At 56.5% G+C, this 21643-nt stretch overlaps 1 protein-coding gene and 1 pseudogene across 5 annotated transcripts in view; one reads left to right on the top strand and one right to left on the bottom strand.

Moving 5' to 3' along the window:
* MYO18A (myosin XVIIIA) overlaps positions 1-21643 on the bottom strand; it is a 96590-nt gene that overhangs the window by 51298 nt on the left and 23649 nt on the right. For 2 of the 5 annotated variants that reach the window (XM_030888226.2, XM_030888227.2), the window contains exon 2: positions 442-477. The exons of 2 other annotated variants lie outside the window; for them this stretch is intronic. In XM_030888226.2, the coding sequence (XP_030744086.1) occupies positions 442-477 (36 nt within the window). Of the gene's footprint in view, positions 1-441; positions 478-1730; positions 1809-21643 lie in introns of all 5 variants that reach the window. One more of the 5 variants, XM_045299579.1, reaches the window with a different exon arrangement.
* Positions 11342-21643, top strand: part of LOC105979009 — a 16974-nt pseudogene continuing 6672 nt past the window's right edge.

Genomic DNA, 21643 nt, shown 5'->3' with positions numbered 1-21643 from the left:
CAGGTTGAACTTGCCCTGTGGGTCAGTTAATAAGAAGATGGCCAGCAGGGGGAGACAGAGAACGCCTCACCTCCAGGATTGGCCTGGAGGGAGGGCAGGCAGGAATACACCTTTTCAGCTTGCTCCATCCTGTGTTGAAACACCTAGAACCCCAAACTCTGGCCACATCCTTGGGTGTCGGCGCCACTGAGGCCAGAACAGAGCAGTTACACATGGCCTAGAGGCTCCCAAAGGCCTTGGCACAGAGCTGCCCCATCTCAAGGTCCTGGCACTGCCTCCCCCAGGGATCCCCCCAGACACCGGGTGGGAGCCCAAAGGGGAAAGTGGCCTTACACTCCAGCACGAGGCCCGAGCACAGACGCCAGCCCAGGTACAGGCCAGGGGCAGTGGGTGGTCACCGGAGGAAGAGGAGGGCTCCTGATGGGGGTAGGAGTACCCTACCTGGCCATGGGCAGGAGAGGCGGCCTCAGGGTCCAGCTATCAGCGGCAAGCAAAGAAGAGGGAGAGAGAGAGAAGTGAAGACAGGCAGGCCATTGGCACGTTCCCTTCAGCACCCCGAGGGCTCGTGGATGCACACATGTCAGCTGCCTGAGGGGCAGGGTGGAGCGTGAACAGCGGGTGAACTGTGCCCGGGCAAGGGGACTAAGGGGAGGCCCAGCTTATTACCATCTGACATCAGCGCTTGTGGCCTGGGCAGGCGAACGCCATCCAGTCCAGCGTGACTGTGCCCAGGACCTGCGTCCCATCTCAGGGGCACTTCCAAGTCTCAGCCCCTGCAGCACAGAGCTGTCCCCTACCTCGGAGCACCACTACCCCAAGGTGGCCTCTCCCCACACCCTTCAGAGCTCACCACTCTGCACCTCAGAACAAGGCCCCCTGGAGCCCCAAGTCTAGGATCCTTTCCTTAAGCCCCCGTGGCACCCCTACACCTCTCCAGGTGGACACACTGACCACCTGGCAAGTAGAGGTGTCACCCACCCAGATCCAACCTGGGCGTCAGCAGGCCGAGAGGCAAGGAGCTGTGGGTGTGCTCTGTGTGACCTCTCTGTCGCTTGTTGGGTTACTTAAGGCCCACAAGGCCTTTCTAAGGAGGAGGGACCGTCTGTGGGACATTGGACTCTGCCTGATAGAAAAGGGTAAGGGGTTTAAAAGGCCTCCCTGAGTCTGGAGAACCGAGGCAGCCAAAATGGGCCAGGTGGTCTAGGGGAGGGTGTCAGCGTCTTGCTTTACCACTCACCAAAACCCAAAAAATCTCACTGCTGTGAGGTCATTGCTGACGCACAGCGACCCTACAGGACAGGGCAGAACTGCCCCTGCGAGTCCCTGGGGCTGTAACTCTTTATGGGAGTAGAAAGACTCCTCTTTCCCCGCAAGGAATGGCTGGTGGTTTTGAACGGCTAACGCTGCGAACTGCAGCGTTAGCCGTTCAAAACCCACTTCGTCACCACGATTCCACCAGGGCTCCTCACAGCCCTCACCGTTGCCGCCGTGGCAACAAGACAGGATCGTCAGAGCAGGAGGGTCCGTCCCCTCCCTCGGGCACAGGGCTCTGACTCGGGAGGAAGAGACCTCCCAGACCCCTCCCTCTAGAGGAACATCTCTAACCATGGGCAGTCAACTGCCCCCCACCCCTACTCCCCGGCGGCCACTCCCATACATGGATACACACAGCCTGGCCTCCACACACGAGAGAAAGAGAGAGAGAGAGAGAGAGAGAGAGGGCACGTTACAGAAGCGGTGAAGATCCTCTCTAGCCGCTGGTGGGCCTCCTCTGCTGGGGTCAGCTGGGCCTTGGGGGCAGCTCCTGCCTAAGAGTTAAACCACTATTAGTGCTGGCCTGGGGCAGGCGGGGGACCCAGCATGCTGAGCTTGCAGCCCAGGAAGCCACGGGAACCGCTGGGTAAGCGGAGTCGGAGTTGGGAAAGGATTCCAGCCAAGCACCCATTAGTTTCTAAACTCACAGACGAGGGAAAAGAGGAGAAGAGGTGCCCACTGGCTCCCGATATTTCTTCCCACCGTCTTAAGCCTCGTGAGCCCGTGGGCCAGAGCCAGGATGCCCCCGTTCTCCCGCCAGCCCCAGGTGACTGGGCTCCAGGTCAGAGTGCATCCCAGCCCCTGCAACTGCAGCCCAGTGAGAGGAGGGGGGCAGGGCAGGGAGCCAGGAGGGCTAAGGGGGAGAGGGGTGTGTGCAGCCAGCCCAGGAGCAGGCACGTGACTCTCTGGCTACTTATAGGTTCTCTCTAAGGACTGACAGTTGATCTCATGTCCTGCCTGAGGGCCCAAAGTGCCCTTGCCAATCCTTTCCGATGTGCAGTCCCTGATCCGGAGTAGGCGGGGAGTGAGGGGGAGAGGGGGGGCTGTGGGTTGCTCCTCTGATGCTGCGGAGTCTAGGATGAATAGGTAACAATTGGGGAGACTAGGACCCCAGGGATCCCAGGAAGTAGCAGCCAGGAGCGTGGGGCCCTGAAGCTGGGCTCCCAGCATCCTCCTGGCCCCTCTCCTCCCATTCAGAAGGGGACCGTCAGGAGCACCAAGAAGCCATGGCGAAATCAGACAGCCCCTGGAGGGGTCTGAGAAACAGGGCAGCTTGAAGAGAGAGACTGGTGCCCAACCCAAGGACCAGTGAAGTAGGCGTCGCCTTGCAAGGGGAAAGGGCTGAGCCGGCCGACGGGGGTGGGGTGGGGGGGGAGCCCTCCGCTCTGCTTCTCAGCCTCTGCCCACCAGCAGAGAGCAATGTGTTGTGAGCAGGCAGGGGCCAGGCCGATTCACTGCCCAGCACAGGGCTCTCAAGTGCCCAGCTGGCAGGAAGGACGCTGTGCTGGTGGGCAGGCATGAATAAGAGAGCAAGGATGATGGTGGCACCAGGAGCAGTTAACCAGCCTGGTGGGCATGTCATCCCTGTGGGTGGAGCACCCTGCAAGGCTGGATCCCAGCTTAGAGGATCACTCTGTTCCTACAAGTCGCGGCAGCCCACGGCGCTGGCGTGGCCCCTTCGCCATAACTTCAACAGGCAAAAGCACTCTCCTAACAAAATCTTTTCAAAAATCATTTGGGTGGCAAAACCTGAGGGTTGATATGTATCGCCCCGCAGCAGCAGGGACATACATAGATTTCTTTTTTTGCTCTCAAAATATGAATATGTTTGGTTCCAGGTCCTAGTCATTGTTTACCCTGTACAACCCTCTCAGATCCACACAGAGCTACCCCCGAATACTTTTGGCTCCAAGGCTTTCTGAAACACGGCCCCAGACCGCTCTAAAGATGAAGGCTTGGAGGTGGGACCTTGCTGAGTGTCATAGGGGGCGAGTGGCGGGGGGGATGTGAACCCAGGCCACCTGATTCCGGACAAGCCTGTGTTTCTGCCCTGGCGAAGGCTCTGCTGGGTCTGATTCACCCAGGCTCCGGCCGCTGTGGCAAGAGCGGAAGGGCAGTGGCATGCGGGTTAGCAGCTCCCCTCCCAGCTACCTGGGAAGAGCTCAGGGCACAGAGGGCCCTGGCACCGTGTTGAGAAAAGCCATGCAGCCCCCGCCACCCGGCCCCCAGGCTCTGGACCCAGTGTCTGCTGCTCATGCGGCTCACTGAGGTGGCTGGGGATGCCAGCTGTGAGGGTGCCTGGGTGGAGGACCGGAGGTTAGTATCATACTCAGGTACCTCCTGCTGTGTGCATGGGGCGGCTGGCGTGGGCTGTTGCTCTCCAGAGAGGTTTGGCTGCTGGACAACGGAGCTCGGGGCCGCCAGCTCTTCCGGTGGGGCTGGGGGACACTGCTTCTCAGGGGTGGCAGCAGGCTTGACTGGGGAGCCTGGTTTCTCCGGGGAGCCCACCTTCTCTGGGGAGCCTGGTTTCCCCTCGGAGCCTGGCCCTGGGCTGGGCCCTTTCTCCCTTCTCCCAGACGGCTGCTTGCTGCGGGGCTTGTGGTCCTTGCCTCGTCCCCGGGACATCAGGCTCCGCAGGCCCACGGACAGCTCATCTTTGGCCCCTTCTCTCTTCCCTTCAGGCTTAGATGGAGCAGGAGGGGGCGGCGGCGGCGGCGGGGGCTTGGGGTTGGGGGCAGCCTTTTCTCCTCTCTTGTTCCGAGCTGGGTGCTCAGGGGACTTCCCCCCTCGGCCCGGAGGCTCCTCACCAGGCAGCACCTTGCTCACCACCTTCCTCATGGCATTCGCCACCCGCTTCCGGGACAGACCCTGAGTCTCCTCGCCGGGGGCTTCCACCGAGGCAGCGGCCAGGCCGTTCATGGCCAGGGCAGGGACAGGGCTCTTGGCTCTCTGGGGAGTCTCTGGGGGTACCGGGACGGTGGGGGGCTGAGGGCTCCTGGACGGGCCACTGCCATCTGTGGAGCTACCCTGGAGCTAGTCACACAAATGGGGGTGGCGTTAGTCTCAGCCCGTGCATCGCTGCCCACCCATGACTTCACCACGAGCCCTCCACTCACCCATGCCCCCCACTCCACAGCCCCAGGGATGTGCCCCAGAAACCCTGTCTCCACTGACAAGGGCAGACAACTGCACCTAGGAGCTCAGCTCCTCCTTCCCCAAAGCACTAAGAGGCACCACTGTCACCTGCTGTCTGATTCCGGGGCTCAGGAGGACACTGTCAGACGCCGGCCTAGAGTGCCCGGAGGCCCAAGGCCGGGTGAACCATCCCAGCCCAAGGCTTCACGCCTTTGTGGGCCCTGATCCTTCCATCCTCCGAGCCAGGCCTCATCTCTTCCAGCTCCTCTGGCCTGCAGCCACTGCCTACCTTCAAGGGGCCCAGCGGCCCAATGCTGGCCCAGGAAGCTCCTCCCGCCCCACGACCCCCAGTTTACTTTCTACCTGTCTCTTAGTAGCTTTCCCACAAGAACTGTTCCCAAGAGCCTGGGGATGCCCTAGCTCTCAGGGTATGGGTGCGGAGGGGGGAGAAGGGAGAGGAGGCAGAGGCAGCCCAGGAAGGGTTAAGTCACAGGGCCAGCCTCTCAGCCTGTTGGGGGTAGGTGGGGGTGTACAGGAGCTGGCTGGGGTACCTGGGCACACTCTTCCTCACCGGCGGGAACTGGGAAGGCTGGCTGGCTAGTGCCAGGGCAGAGTTTCCCACCCTCACCTGGGCAGCAAGGTCAACCTGGGGTCCTCACTGGTTGGGAAGCGCTCTATCCCTGAGCTGAGCTGAGCCCTCATTGCCCCCAAACAATGACCCTGGTTGTGGAATGTACCTGTCCATCCCTGTGCTTGGAGATGGGGGCAGCCCTAGGAGACTCTGCCTCTGGCTGCCACCAGGAGAGGCCACCCCACCTCCTGGGCAGGGCACAGCCAGGCAGGCCTGGGTCCAGGTCTCAGCTGCAGGGGGCTGCTGCTACAGGGGTGAGTGAGGGAGGGCTTGAAGATGCTGGAAAGCCTGCCAGGGCACTGCGGAGCTGGCTGGTGACCCCATCCCTTCGCCCTCCTTCTGGTTTTGCTCTATCCTTTATACATACACACACACACACACACACACACACACACACACACACACACACACACCCTGGAACAATCTGAGGCTTGTTGCTCGCATCCTCTCAAGTGCACCCTTTTGTAACCATGGGCTAGCAGGAGTGTGTCAGGATCAGGAGCAGCTACCATGCCTGACCAAGGAAAACTCCACCCAGTCAGGACAGATACCAGCTGGGGTCACCAAGTATTGATCTGTTTTGTAATCCAGCTCTGCCCCAGACGCTGGGCACGCTGGCCCCGGGGGTGCCAGCAGCTGCCCTACCCTAACTACACAGCTCTGTGTCTGGCTAGCCTCAAACTGCGTCCCTCCTGGTGCCTGACAGGAATCCAGCTTGCATTCAGGGCTCCACCCAGAGGCAGGATGACTTGGGGGTGGGGGCTGGGGGCCGCAGACAGCCGGAGCCTCCCTCCAGGCCACCAGCATCCAGCAGCTGACAGGGTCTTGGGGAGAGACAACAACAGCTGCGGTGGATTCCCTCCGTGTCCTTGTCCCGAGCCATGAAGAGCTGGCTGAAGTTCGCGACAGCTGAGCTCTCTCTGAGCGTCCCTGGGCCTAAGAGTTGGCCTGCCTGGCTTCTTCCAGCCCCAAAGGGCTCCAGAAACCAGAGGTAAGGGGGACAGGAGACAGTCCCCCGAGCATCTGGGCTTCCCCCATCTCTTTCGGGTAACACCCCAGGCTGGTCATGCACAGCCTGCTGCCTGCCTTGTCAATGGCATCCCCACCAGCTGTACCATCCAGGGAGGGGCACCCTCATGGGCTAATCCAGGGCTGGTGAGACTGGGGGCAGCCCCCCTCCCCAGACAGATACACAGAGAGGTCTTGAAGAAGCACTTACAGCCCCTTCCTCCTTGCCAGGAGGCCCAGGCTTTGGTGGCATTTTGTCCTCCTCTTTAACCTGCAGGGCAGACAGGGAAGTCACTGGTAGCTCAGGGTTGGGTATCCGGCACAAAGCCCAGGAAGGAAACAGGTGTGTGTGTGTGTGTGTGTGTGTGTGTGTGTGTGTGTGTGTGTGTGTTGGGGAGGGGTGCTCACTCTCCCCATGGGGCCTGGCCCCTAAGTCTTCAAGAGTCTGAGGCTAGGGGACCTGGGCAAGAGAGAGCCTACCCTGGGACCAGTGACAGCTTCAAACACAAGGAGAACCAGTGGGTGTGAAGGCCACATCCCTTCCAGGACTGCAATCACCACCCTTTGCCCGCTTGGGCTGTCTAATGAGGGCCGCCCCCAAGAGCCACGTCAGGGCCTGGTGACGTGGCAGAGAAAAAGATCCCATTAATTCAGCCCAGGCAAAACCACAGGAGTCAGCCCAACTCTGATAAGCAGTGGTTTGCACAGAAGCCCCTGGCTGGGTCACTAAGGGGGGCAAATACCCACGAGGGTGGGTGCCTGCTGGGCCAGCAGAATTGGGTGCAGGGCTGGCTGGGCCTCTCTGGGTCCTGGGTGCTAGCCTCCCAGCACCTCTCCTGAGGGCCACCCCCTTTGGCCAGGCAGCTGGACTCTGGCTGGAGGCAGGAAGTAGGGCAGAGGGAGGAATTCTGGAGAGGAGATAGTCTCCCAATCTCAGGCCCACAAAACTGCCAGCCGTGCAGCCGAGGGAGGAAACCCCAAGGTTAGGGGGTGGGGAGGGAAAGATGCCCTCCGCCCTGGCCAGGGTGCTGGTGCTAGGACCCAGGAGTGGAGTAGGCCCAGTGCAGAGGGGAGGAGGGAGCCAGGGGACAGCATCCTTTCTTCGGGAAAAGAGCCGGCCCAGGCGGATGCTCCATAGTCCTTTCCGTTCAGAGCCAGGCTCAGACAGACCCAGCGGGGCAGGCCCCCAAGCGTGGGTGGGAGAGACCCTGCTCCCCTCCCCACCTCTCCCCTCCCCAGCATCTCCCTCCACAAACTCAGGGCCCGAGCTGACTCCAGCCGAGTCCTCTTCTCAGCCTTCACCTCAGCCACCAGCAAAAGCTGGGCCACTACCGAGCCTCTCTCGTCGGCTTTCAGGCTTCTAGCTCCTGGCCCAGTGGGCCTGGGCACCCAGGGAAGCATCCTTGCTTCCAAAAGGAAAAGCTTCCTGGCGACTCATCCAGAAGCATTTTAATGATCTATCTCCGGAGGAAATCCACATAGTATTTTTAAAAAGCTGGTCCCTGGCTCATTCGCAGCTCTAATCAGCAGTGCCCGGGGCACTGCCCAGCAAGCGGCCGCTGCAGATTTAAAGCAGCGTCTTCTCTACAGCGCTACTTTCAATAGGCTCCGGCTTCAAAGTGAGTGCCCATTGCCACGGACATGGGAAGACGGCAATGACGAACCAGAGTGGACCGGACTGTTTTAGAAAGTGGGCTGGAATGGAGGGGGAGATGGAGGAGCTGGGGGAGAGGGAGCACGGAGAAGTGGCAGCATCTACGTTTGTACCTATGTCCCCACCCCCACCCCACATGCCCACCCCTGCTCCCCACTCCCCACTCCGGGGACCACACCATGCGTTAGTTCCCCGGCACACAGGTTAGAGCAGTGGTTCTCAACGACCCTTTCACAGGGGGTGGCCCGATTCAGAACAGTAGTCAAATGACAGCGATGAAGTAGCAACGAAAATAATGTTATGGTTGGGGGGGTCACCGCTACATGAGGAGCTGTGTGACAGGGCCGCGGCATGAGGAAGGTTGAGAACCGCTGGGTTAGAGGAAAAGCAAGTGTTCTCCAACTACACACACACTCATTACTGCACGCAAGGCTGTTAGTTCGGGGGTCCAGGAGGGCTACACAATTCCCAGTCTCCTCCGCACCCTTAAGCAGCTCCAAGTCTGTCCTCCTCCAGTGAGTCTAGTCTCGGACCCCAGGAAGCTGGCCCAAGCCGAGAGGCATTGGGGAGTCACTGGCTGCCCCCCGAAGTATCTGGGACACTAGGTCCCACTGTGAGCTCAGCTCTGGATTTAGCTTCTGGCTGACTCACCCCCCCCTTCCCCGCCCCCCCCTGTAGGTCACTGCCCAGCCAGGGACTGTGCACGCCCAAGTCCGAAGCCTGATTCACCCTCTGGGTCCAGGCAACTAACTGGCCTGACTCCCTCATGCCAGCCCTGATCCTTCTAGCCCTCCACCCCGCACCCTCCACCTGGCCCCAATCTCTAGGAGACACAGTTCCAGGGCCTTGGAGTCAAAGCCATTCCCAGCAGCCCCTTCTGCACAGCCACTAGTCCAAGGGTGAGCCAGAGGAATGGGTCGGGCGGGGTGGGGGGGAGGGGAGAAGATGTGGAGGGGTTAACTTGGAGGGCTACCAAGGCAACACAAGGCGGCTCAGCTTACCAAAGGAGGCACTGAGAGAAGGGGCATGACTCAGGACAGGGGCCCAGCAGGACAGAAGGGTGAGCTCCAGGGCCCCCTGGTCATTCCACCCCCCCCCCCAAATTCACACACATGCCCAATCCGTCTCTAGCTCCCACAAGCCAGTCTCCTGCCTGCCTGCAGACACACCATGCCAAGCATGTGGGGCAAGCACAGAGATGCTGAAATCCAACTTTCCTTTTGCTCCCAGAAGGCAAACCTCGATGAGAAGGCCATGGTGCTGAAGGGAGGCCACACCCTGGGTCAGAGAAGAACCGGGGGGCAGGGCCTCTCAGGGGCTTGGAGTCTTCCTAAAGGCCGGAACCTGCTGGAAAGGAGGAGTGGGGTGTGGGAGGAAGGATCACAAAGCTCACTGGGTCAGAGAAGGTGTGAGGAACCAGAGAATGGCAGAAAGGTGAAGGCAAGGTGGGTAGGGTACAGAATGTAGCTTCCTACCCTTGGAAGCTCTGCGTCCTGGAATCAATCGCTTCACCTCTCTGGGCCTCTCTGCAAATCAGGGACTGGACTGATCTAGGCCGGGGTTCATGTCCTTTCCAGGTCAAGAGCCCCAGAAGTGTGGGTTGGGGGAGGCACTTAGCACAGTACATCCACGCTGCTGGCCGGGGGCCTGGAAGAGGGACCCCTGCAACTCTGCCTTCCACCAGGAACAAAGGATCACCTGCCAGACCAAGGGGTCTGGAGAGCTGTGAGGGTGACCCCCGCAACCGCTGTCCCTCTGCGGGTTAGGAAGCAGAGCCAGAAGCCGGCCCTTCCCAAAGTCAGCAGCCAACACCTGCCTCGGCTGAGAGCAGGCCTCGTGCAAAAATTCAGTCCCAGGCGGAGTTTAGCAATTGGTACGTTCTCCACCCGACTTACAAGGAATTGACTGACAGTTAAAATTTATCTTCAATTAGTGGCTTTTTTGTTTGTTTCACGGGCCAGCTAACACGCTAGACACCTGAAGTTTCTTTATTGATTCATTCATTTGTTCTCCGATCTCCAGAATGTCTTTCTACCAGCCCAGGAGGCCCCAGCTGCCCCCGGCTGTGCGCCCACCCAGCCGTGCACACCTGGACTTGCTGTCCCACCTGGACACCAGGCTAAGCGCAAGCCTGGGGCTCTCCCCAGAGAAAATGCTCTTTGTGGCTTTTGTACAGAATTGCCTGGATATCTTTCCTCTCTTCCCGATCACGGGGCTTTTCACTTGGCTTTGTCCTGGATCAAGAGCACCTTAGCTTGACCGGATACAGAGCAGGGAAGGAATCAGGCCCCAGGGATGGCGACGTTGCCTCTGCTACAACCACCCCCACCGCTGGAGAAGCTAGTCTTTGTCCAACCCTAACCTTGGTTCTTGAACCTGAAAACGTACGATCAGATGGGCCCACGGAAAAGGCACGTAACACATATCTTCTAGTATTAAATCTTACAGCGACCTCACGACATGGGAATTAGGCTGACATTTGCCAGAAGAAGAAAAGGCCTTGGGAAAAGACTTAAATCACAATCACGCATCACTTAAGTGGTGGAACTGGGATTTGAACCCCAGCCTACCTGACTCTGAGGCCCTATGTTCTTACCCAGCACACACTTCCCTAGAGGCCAGCCTGCCAGTCCGTCGGCAGAATCTTAGACAGCCATCAGGGGGGTTGTGCTGTCCTGAGTTGCCAAATCTGGTCCATGGGGTTCAGGGAATCCGGTTACACTAAGGCATGAACTGAGAGGGCAGGGTGGTGGGAAGATTCTAGACTGGCGAAGGGCCCTCAACTACCACTCTCTGAGGCTCTGACCGCCTCCTCCCTCCCTGGCACTTTGGACCTCTCTTTCGAGAAGGGAAGGGAAGTCGGCACTCACTGAAAACTCATGGGAGGTATTTATGCACGTCTGTCAGTGCCCCGTTGGGTCCTCACAACAAGCAGCCCAACAACTAGCCCAAGACTCCGGGCTAGTCAGTGGCGGCTGGGACTCCGCCACGATGCGTCTGGGTGAGCTACTTGCGTGGCTGCGTCATCCACTGGACTGGGCTGGCCTCCCCCATCATGCTGCGGGCACTTCCCAAATGTCTGCCAAGTGGCTCTCTGCACAAAACAACCTCTCGCTCACCCCTGGTCTCTTCCCTCAACTTCAAACCAAGGAGAACACCCCCCCCTTGCTCACCCCGATCCCCAGGGATGCAGTAAACACCAGGGAGGTGCAGGTACACTTTGAAATTGCTGGGTAATGCTTGGTGGAGCGAAATGTAACAACAGCCATCCAACAGCTCACACTGTGACCTTGTCATTCCACCGTGGCAGGTATCCCAGGGAGCTGACTCAAAGAGGAACACACACGAACACACACACACACACACACACACACACACACACCAATGTAAAAACTGTAGTAGATGCACCCTATACAATAGCTGAAAAGTGGCCAATATCTAGACTTCAGTAGACTCTGGTACTTCTGTCCAAGGCACTCTGATAGTGCCCTTGACACTGACAAATAGGTGGATGATGTCACCGGGTAGAAAAATCTACACAAGACAGCATCCATCAAAAAGCAAGCACACAGAGCAGCACCAGGTCCAAGACGGCGGCCAGCAGGAGGCTGATGGAGGAGTTTGGAAAATGTGGAATGAAAAACTTCCGCCGTAACATCCAGGTGGAAGACGCTAATTTTTTTTGTCTTGGCTTCTTGTTCCTGACAACCCTCCGTATGATCAGGGGGCCATCAGAATCGAAATCAACTTTCCAGCAGAGTTCCCCCCGCCAACCACCAAAGATCACCTTTAAAACACAGATCGACCATCAGAACAGTGACGAGAAGGGGCGGGTCTGCCTACCTGTAACTAGCGCTGAACACTGGAAGCCAGCCACCTGAACTGACCAAGGGTCTGGTCTCGGCAAGTCCAACCTGGAAGTTCATGTGAATGCAGGAGGCCCCTCTCGGGCTCCGAGCCATGGAGGTGTGGGGTCGTCCAGACCCCAAGCCTGAACACCCACTCCGGGCCGGCCTCGCCGAAGGATGCTCTAAGGACCGTCAACAATTCTGTGAGCATGCCGAAGAGTTTACAAAGAAATACGGGGGGAAAGCGACCCGTGGACTGAAATCTGCGGTGACCGATCCCAGTGAGTGTGAGCGGAGACCCCAGCAGTGCATTCAGATGCCCCCTCCCCTGCAAAGAAGGACTCTGGGGAACTGACCGGGCCACCACCTGGCATCCGCTGGTGGCAGTCACCAACTTTCTAGTTTTCTTAATCAAAAGTGGTCTAGACTACCTGGAAAGAAAGGATTAAAATGTACCATGTTCTCCTTCCGAAAAAAAAAGCAAGCAAGCAAACAAAACCACCCTGAAACCAAAGGAGCCTACGGATGCCAATCACACCGATGTTGTTAATGAGTGTGAATTGCACACGGTAGAGCCATTTGGTCTTGGCTTTGTTTCCTATTTGTTACTTACTGCTTAATGTTATTGTAAAGAGGGCTAAGTAGTCCATTAAAAAAAAAAAGCGATAATAGCTAACAGCATTTGTTCTCAAAAAAGAGAAATTCGAGAAATGAGCAGAGGGGCCATCTAGCCTCAGCCCCAGAAAGCTCCTCAGCTACCAAGTTAGCAGGGACCATCTCCTCCTCTAATCCACCCTCTTCTCTGCCGCTCAAAGGAGGGAAGGGGAGAAGGTCCAGGAGAATCATTCCACCCACCCAGCAGCCCCTCAAAATGGAATGCGGGGCCTGGATAAATGCTTCGAGACCCCAGTGTCTGTACCAGACACCAGCACACCTGGTGAGCCCAGAAGTGGCAGGCAATCCCAAGAATGCCAAAAGGAAGACAAGCCCACGTCACCTGTGACATCCCAGTACTCCCCTCTGCCAGCCCTTGCACACTCGGAATTCTCATTCTGAGAGAGACAAAGAATCCTGGCATCCTCCTCTTAGAGGGGGCTCTCCTTCCCAATCTTACGCTCCCAGGTCCCCCCCCCCTGACCCCCACCCCCACACAGAGACACCTGAAGTCCCAACCTCACAGTCAGGTATTTATCCAAGGTCGGAGGGGCAGTGGTGAGGGAGGCAGAACGAAAGCTACAATAGGAGTAACCCCAATCGACACGGTTGCTGTCGATCCTGACCCATGGCTTCCCCAGCGTAACACCAGAGAGCTGCTGCGTAAGGCTCTCTCGGCTGTGATTTTTTTTTTAAATCGTTTTATTAGGGGCTCATACAACTCTTCACACAATCCATACATATATCAATTGTGTAAAGCACATTTGTACATTCATTGCCCTCATCATTCTCAAAACATTTGCTCTCCACTTAAGCCCCCGGTATCAGCTCCTCATTTCCCCCCTCCCTTCCCGCTCCCCCCTCCCTCACGAGCCCTTGATAATTTATGAATTATTATTTTGTCGTATCTTGCCCTGTCTGACGTCTCCCTTCACCCACTTTTCTGTTGTCTGTCCCCCAGGGAGGAGGTCATATGTAGATCCTTGTGATCGGTTCCCCCTTTCCAACCCACCCCCCCTCCCTCCCAGTTCGGCTGTGATTTTTATGGGAGCAGATGGCCAGGACTTTCTTCCTTGGCACTACTGGGTGGGTTCGAACTGCCAACCTTTAGGTTGGTGGAAGATTGCAAGTCACTGGTGCTACCCAGGGATCAAAAGTAAAAATGGTGTTTTAATTGAGCATTTACTATGTGCTAGTCACGGGGCTAAACCCTTTACACATCTATCTCACGTAATCCTTACAAGCCTCTGAAGGAGACCCTGATATGTATGAATCCTACTTTACAAATGAGCAAGAGGTGCAGAAGGCCCAGAATCTGACCCAAGGCCTCACACAGCCCAGGGCAGGCCTGGGCCTCATCGTCAGGTGTGTCCTCTGACAAGGACCTCAGGGGGACCTCAGGGGGCTCACCTGCCCTGTGGTCAGACAACAGACTGGGAAGCAAGCAAGGGTTTCCACAGACGACCTGCCCCTCCGCCCGGGAGACCTGAATCAGCTTTATACAGAGTGCTTGAGAGGGACCGGTGCTCTGCAGGGAGTGGCCTGAAGGCCACCACTCTGCCAGCCGCAAGAGGAGGGGCAAAGGCTTGGCAAGGACACCCTTGCCCCCTCGGTCCAGCCTTCCCCACCCAGCACAGAACAGAAAGCAGAGTGCACCCGCCTGCCATCACCAGCGGCCGGCTGGCTGGGAGGAAGCAGGTGCACTGGAATGGCTTCCTGCTGCCACTGCAGTTGCAGAAGGGCCTGGGTTTCCTCCTCTAACGGACCTCCCTTCCCTGGGGACGCTCGCTGCCCCTCCACAGCACTCTGCCATCTCCCTGGCCACCATCTTGCAGGGCCCTGATTTGGGAAGCTGCTGCTGGGGACTGGAGGTAGGGGTGAGCCAGGCTGAGAGCTATCTCTCGCACCACCCCCACGCTGCCCACACACACCTCAGCCCCGGAGCCAGCTCTGTGGCTGGGGTGGGGCTGTCCCCGGTACAAAGAGATACAAATGCTCATGGACACATCTCGGGCTCCTGATACTCCTCCGCACTAGACCAGCCCACACACGCTGCCAACTGCTGACGGGACTGAAAACCTCACCCTGGGCTGCTGGGAGGGGCGGAACGGGGGCTGGAAAGGACGGGGAGCTAAGGAAGCAGCTCTGTCTCTCATTTGCTTTTTTAAGAAACTTACTCCGCCGGTCCAATCTCTGCTAAAAAAGAGAGACCGACGCACCGCCAGGGCATCCCTGACAGGCCATCTCTGCCCCTTCAAGCGTCCTAGGCACAGAAATGGCAGAGGCCAGGCCGAGCCCACTCTTGGGGGCCTTGGGTAGGGGGGTCCCTGACAACTCCAAGCTGGTCTTCTCTCAAGTCCCTCCCTCCAAGGCCACACACTAGTAGCGGGAAGCAGGGTCCAAAACAGCGAGCTGCTGGGGCTTTGAACCAAGGCAGGCAGGCAGGCAGGCCTCAACCATGGGCACGCTGGGTTTGTGGGGAAGGCGTGTCGCCCCCTGTAGGGGCGGCTGGGGGGGCGGTCCTAGGGCCCCCTCCAAAGTCGTGAGTCAGATGGCCCTGGCCCTGGCTTCTGAGGGGCTGGAGGCTGCTGTGGCTGGGTAATTCCCTTCCCACCAAGAGGCTCCGGGAGGGGCCCATGGCAGCCCCAACTCTCCCTAGCCACCCTCAGCTGCCTCTGGGAGGAATAACAAAACGCCTCCTCCTACCCCAAAGCAGGCAACAGCGGTGCGAGGAGCCTGGGGCATTGGGTGTGTGTGTGTGTGTGAAGGGGTCGGAGGGACACTCACCCGCATGGCCTGGCCCCCAGCAGCCCAGAGCAAGGAGTCTCCTCGATGCTGCTCCGCTAGCAGCTCAAAATAGCGCTGGCAGCAGCCCCGCCCTCGCCCCGCCCTCGCCCCGCCCCTCCCGGCGGCTGCGGTCCAACTCGCAGAGCCGGCCCGGAGCGAGGGAGGCCAGCAGGGGCCAGGTAGGCCCGGGGGAGGGAGACGGTGGGATGCAGGCAAGGGGGCAGTTCGCTGAGTAAGAGGGTAGGTGTGAGTAACAGGCAGTGCTGGAGATCGGGGGCAAGGGACCCGGAGGGTGGGGCTTTCTATTGACCCACACCCAGGCTCCTGGACAGCTGGACTGATACGGCCCCTAAAAATAGCAGAGGAGGAATTTGAGACCTGCAGCCCCTCGCCCAACAGGCCAGGATGGAGACAGGCATGTGAGCTCACGCACGCGCACATGCGCACATAATTCACGAAACCACGGCCCAGGGTTCCTGAGCACACACCAACCACCTAGTGACTGGAGGAGAGGCCCCGTCAGCCGTCGTGTCCCATCCGATAGGACACTCGGGGCCCACTGCCCACAGGGCCCCAAAGCAGCCACCCGGCCGGCAGCCCTGTGAATCACCGTTCCATCTCCCTGAAATAAGTACACTGGAGAGGCGGGCTGGCGTGTGCGCACAATCCACTGCACCCGTATGTACACACCCTCCTCCCTGCCCCCCCCCCCACAATGTCTGCTGCGCACAGCAGGGGGTGGGGCGGGTGAGGTGTGACAAGTGGGTCGTGGCCCAGTAGACAGAGGAAATGGGTGGTGGGGTGGGGGTGTGGAGCGATGAATGCCTGAAATAAAACCAACAACAAACACCCAACAACCACCCTGTGCTGCTCTGTAGAAAGTCCACTCAGCACACGGGATGCTCAGGCCAGGACTGGGGATCCCTAAGACGCTACAGTCAGAGCTGGGAGGAGGATGGGAAATGGGTCAGAAGGCGGGACCTGCAGCCTTCCAAAGTTGTCAGCTCTGCAGAGAAAACCAACCAGAGGGAAGCAAAAGTGAGGTGGAATGGAGCTGGTAGTAGGAAGCCCTGTGTCCCGACCAGAGCACAGGTAGGAGGGCTGGAGCCCCGCCTTATCACCTCCGGGCGGGCCTAGGTGCCCAGCGTGTCCTGTACAGAGCACGCTTTCCAGGTGAGAAGGTTCATGGGATGAACACCCTGCTCTGCTCCCTACGGGTATGTGCACGGGCTGGGAGGATAGGGTACAGATGTCACTGCTCTCGAGGGAGTGGCTTTCCTGGGTGACCATCTGGGCCCTCTGGGACTTGTGTTCTGTCACAAGGCTTTACACAGTCAGTGCCAACTCGGGCTGCACCTGGAAGTCACCTGGAGACTTTGAAAATACTGGTGCCTGGAGGGAGGCCTGAGCCTCGGGATTTTAAAAAGGACCCCAGGAAATTCTTAGGTGCAGCCAAGGTGGAAAAGTGCTCGGCGACAAAGCCAACACAAAGCCTAGCGCCGGGGTACCATTAGTGTGCATGAATGACAGCGATGTGGCCATGGGCTGATGACTTAAGTTTCTCTCATCTGTAAAACTAGGATCATGCCTGAACATATGCCTTTGAGGTTAATAGGAGATTACTATAGATTCTACAAGGGCTTTGGTTCTCTGATCACCAGCAGCAGCAGCAGCACCTGGAGCCTCGTGAGAAATGGGAATTCTAGGACCACAGATGCAGAAAGTCAGAAACTGTAGATGCGGCGCCTAGCATCTTAACAAGGCCTCCAGGTGGTGCCGATGCACACTGGAACTTGACAACTGCTGCTCAGAAGGCACTGTCTGGCGTGTGCAATGGTGAAGGATGGTTTGATCTCGGGTCTTATGAACCTCTCAGTGATTCCTTCTTTTCCCCCATCGGTAAAACGGAGGAGATCTTGGGTGATGCAAATGGTTCACATGCTAGGCTGCTAACCAAAGGTTGGACGATTGAGTCCACTCTGAGGGGCCTCCTTTAAACAAACAAAGGTCTGGAAATCTACTTCCCCCAAACCAGCCACTGAAGACCCCACGGAGCACAGCTCCAGTCTGACGCATGGGCACGCATGCCACATGTCAGAATTGACATGATGGCAACTGGTACTGCTAACACGGAGGCAGCAATAGTACCAACCAGAACCCAAAACAAACTGATGGTCCTCAAGTCGATTCTGGCTCACTGCAACCCTATAGAACCATGTCGACCTGGCCCTGTCCGTTTCCAGGACTGTAACTCTCTCTGAGAGTAGAAAGCCTTGGTTTCTCCCTCAGAGGGGCTGGCGGTTTTGAATGCCGTGGCTCGAAACGTGGTTAGCAGTGCAACGCATAACCACCATGCCACCAGAGAGCCTCGATAGTATCTACCACACAGAGGTAACTGTGTGGGTCGAAGGAATCAGTTCATGCAACGTTCTAAGGAAAATGTGTTTTTGGTAAGTTGTGACTATCAATATTACCATTACTACTATTATCGTCAGAACTGACTCAGTGGCAGTGAGTTTGGTTTTTGAGTTTAGGATCACTAGGAAAACAAGTGGCACCCCAGCTATCAAAAAGTATAGCGTCTGGGGTCTTAAAGGCTTGAAGGTAATCAAGCGGCCATCAAGCTCAGAAGCGACAAAGCCCACATGGAAGAAGCACACCAGCCTATGCAATCACAAGGTGTCAAAGGGATCAGGTTTCAGGCATCATCAGAACAAAAAATATTACCATAGTGAATGAGGTGGGGAGTGCGGAATGGAGACCCAAAGCCCATGAGTAGGCCACTGGAGATCCCCTTGCAGAGGGGTCTTGGAGGGGGGAGGGGTGCGGGGAGACGAGCCAGTCAGGGTGCGATGTAGCAACTTTCCTCTAGTTCCTAAATGTTTTCTCCCCGCTCCCCCTATCATGACATGAATTCTACCTTGCAAGTCTGGCTAGACCAGCGGATGTACACTGGTGCAGATGGGAGCTGGAAATACAGGGAATCCAGGGCCGATGATCCCTACGGGACCAGTGGTGTGAGTGGTGATATTGGGAGGGTAGAGGGAGAATGGGTTGGAAAGAGGGAACCGATTACAGGGAACTATATGTGACCTCCTCCCTGGGGGACGGACAACCGAGGAGTGGGTGGAGGGAGATGTCGGACAAGGCAAGATATGACAAAATAACAATTTATAAATTATCAAGGGCACATGGGGGAGGGGGGAGCGGGGAAGGAGGGGAAAAATGAGGAGCTAATGCCGGGGGGCTTAAGTGGAGAGGAAATGTTTTGAGAATGATGAGGGCAATGAATGTACAAATGTGCTTTACACAATGGATGTGTGTGTGGATTGTGATGAGAGTTGTATGAGCCCCTAATAAAATGATTTTTTTTAAAAAAAGGAAAACAAGTGGCACCATAAATAAAAGTTCCAGGTCACTGAAATCCACCCCTTTCAGGGACTAGTATCCTCTATTTGAAATGGTTTTCTCAATACTATGACCATTCACAACCACAAGGCCAAACATTTTTATACAAGCGAGCTTTAAAAAGTACATGGAAAGGGGGTGTTAAATGATCATAGAATTTGTCCACGGACTCCTTGAAGCCCCTCACATATGCGCTCTACTTTCTTAAGTAAAACACTCTGAACTCCATCTCGGCCGACTCTAAGATTCTTTCTTTCCCCTGATCCACTGCCACTCTACCCTTGTAGTAACGGGCACGTCACCCCCCATGGTGGTGGCTCCAGGCTCCATCTCATGCTGCCTTGATGCCACCTGAGGAGATGAAGGTCCTCCCATGCAGGCTCCCTCGGCATCCCTCTTCCTCGCAGGTAGCATTGCTACACCTTCACACTCCTACGCTCGTCTCTGGGCGAGCTTCTGCTCCCTGCCCTCCACCCGCCTCTAGTCCTCCTCTCAGCTTCCTCTTCCCACAGCACTCTGTCCTCCCGCCAGAGGGGCGTGCGGGAACACGTTCACAAGCGTGAACATTTTGTCCTGCGTGTGACAGGTCTACATGTTCATGTTGTCAGGTGCCCTGAGTCAGCAGGATCTCGTCGTGACCTCTTGACATATAGAAGAGGGCTTCCAATGGTCCATTTTCCCATGCACTTCTTGAGGCCTCTTGGTATATTACTTTTGTATAGAGAGGAAACAAATATGCATGTGTGCGCTCTCTATTTTGTTATTGTTGTTAATGTACTCCACAGGACATAACGAACGCAGCAGCTTCTGCATGCACAGTTCAGTGACACGGCATCCATGCCCGGAGCGGTGCAACCATTTCCCCCTTTCTCTTCTCAGTTGTTCCTCCCCCGAAACCTAACTCACTGCTGGGTGGGGGGGGGGGGGGGGGGGGGGGGGGGTTTCAGGAGCTTCCCTAATTCATTGCTCCTCTCTGGATGGAGTGAACCCTTCCCATTGCCTCAGCTCTCTAACTGCACCGTTCTCTGCCCTACCAATGACGCAAGCCACTCTCAAAGGCCGCCAGCCCCCTCCTTGGCACAGCAGACAACAGAGCACCTTGCCATGCCTGTATTAGGCAGCCCGATGCCCTGGTGCTTTATATCAGCTTTTTTGGGTTCTTTTGTCCCCTTACCCGGCAGACCATTAGCTGTCACTCTGCCTGTCAGCAGGCCCATCTCCAGCAGCCTCACTTTCTTTTAATGTGCTGTTTCTGCCAACGGCTAGAAAACCAGATAACCAAGCCTGATAGAACCGTGGCCAAAGCTGAACAAGCAGGATATTAGCACAACCGGCAGGCCCTCCGGGGCAGGAAGAGCCTGCGTGTTCAACACCATCGCTCTGTGCTCTCTTGTGGCTAACTGGGAGGCTTGTTGACCCACCTGCCATTCAGCAGTGCCCTGGAAGATGACCTCTGGGTGAAGGTGCCATTTCTTCTGAACAGTTAATCATGTGCCCATCCACCCTTTTCTCCTGTGTGGATGACTAAACCCCATCAGATCTCTCTGGGAAGGGTCTGCTACCCTCAGTGACCGCCTTGCGGCAGTTCTGCTGCCCCTCCAACCGCATTCAGAGGGAAAGCCGAGGCCTGGCCACCCACCCATCTTCACACAACCACAGCCAATCTCTCTGTGTTAAGTCAAGGACTTGGCTTCAAGAGGTTCAACCTCAAGCTATGGCCTTGGGAGGTCAGAGGTCACTCCCACAGCCAGATCCACCCCATACCTACCCCCCCACCCCCAAACCTGGCCCCTTGTCAGAGGAAGCCAGCCTCTAACAACCGAAGGCCCAGTAGGAGCAATTGTACGGTGATCATATACGAAGCTCATAATAAAGTCTCAGAGGATAGGAAAGATAGGAGAGAGCGTACAACAAAGGAGTCAGACACATTTCATGGCAGCACGCTCACCTCAGCCCCTCTTGATGGTCCACGAGGAACTGGGAGAAGAGAGAGTGCCTTTGCTATCCTGGGACATTTATAGGCAGCCGTAAGACTTGCATATTCAGTAGTTACATGCATCACAAGGTGGGTAGTAACTACATTAAAGTCACAGGTAAAGAAACGGAATACCTGCATTGTGGGAAGGTATGGGGGGGTGACCCCGTGGGAAGAGAGAAAAAGATGTCTCTGCTTCTCTAGAGAGACTTCATCAACCACGTGCTCGCTTTAAGGCAGCATAGCTGTTAAGGGGAGAATCTGTGGAATATTGAAAGCAGAAGACTGTACTTGGACTTCACCTCTAACTTACCAAGTGGACGCTTTCCTAGTGTGGAATACCAGCTTTCCAGATTCCCTGTGATAAGTTAGGGAGTACAGTCCTCGTCCTATTTCCCTCAGTGCTAGCTTCCCACAGCCCCTCCGCGGCAGTTCACCCCTCATGGTCCGATTATTCCTGCCCCTCAGCATAGGGACTGACTCCAACTGTACAACACTCCAAGAAAAGCAAAACTATAGAGACGGTAAAAGGATCCGTGGTTGCCAGAAAGTAAATGAGCGCTTGAGTGAGAGAAAGAGGGAGCGAGTGAGCAGGTGGGGGCATTTTTAGGGCAGTGGCCCTGATCTGTGTGACCCCGTAATCATGGCAGGCACATGACATTAACCTTTGGTCAAAACCCATAGATCTGTCCAACACAGAGTAAACGGTGGGCTTCAGTTAGTGGTGCTGTGACAAATTGGTTCATAGGTTACAACCAGTGTGCCACAGGCATAGAAAGTACTGAGAGACAAAGGGGGGCAGGAAGGAGGGGCTACAGACTATAGACCCCCTTTGGGGGTCGAACAACCCTTTCACAGGGGTCACCTAAGACCATCGGAAAACACCTATTTCTGATGGTCTTTGGTACTGAGACACCGCTCCTCTGTCCGTCTCCAGATGGGTCCGCCCCCATGCAGACAGGCTGGTGAGAGAAGCTGTCTCAACCTTTGCACTGAAGTTGGTTTTTTATGCATACTGTTGCAAAATGTAGCAATGTAGTTTACTGTTGCTATATTAAGACTGCTACCCATGCTACACCATCCTTCAAGACAAAATTTCATTTATTTGTCATTAGAAATAAATATTTACTTAGTATTTATAAATAAATAAATAGAAAAGCTGGTGGTGCCCGGCTATCAAAAGATATAGTGTCTGGGGTCTTAAAGGCTTGAAAATAAACAAGCAGGCA

This window comes from Echinops telfairi, unplaced genomic scaffold (genome assembly GCF_000313985.2).
Source record: "Echinops telfairi isolate 266 unplaced genomic scaffold, ASM31398v2 ScPeMD7_7458;HRSCAF=8496, whole genome shotgun sequence".
NCBI classification, from domain to species: domain Eukaryota; kingdom Metazoa; phylum Chordata; class Mammalia; order Afrosoricida; family Tenrecidae; genus Echinops; species Echinops telfairi.
The sequence above is the reverse complement of the archived record's forward strand: the minus strand, read 5'-3'. Positions and strand labels throughout refer to the sequence as shown.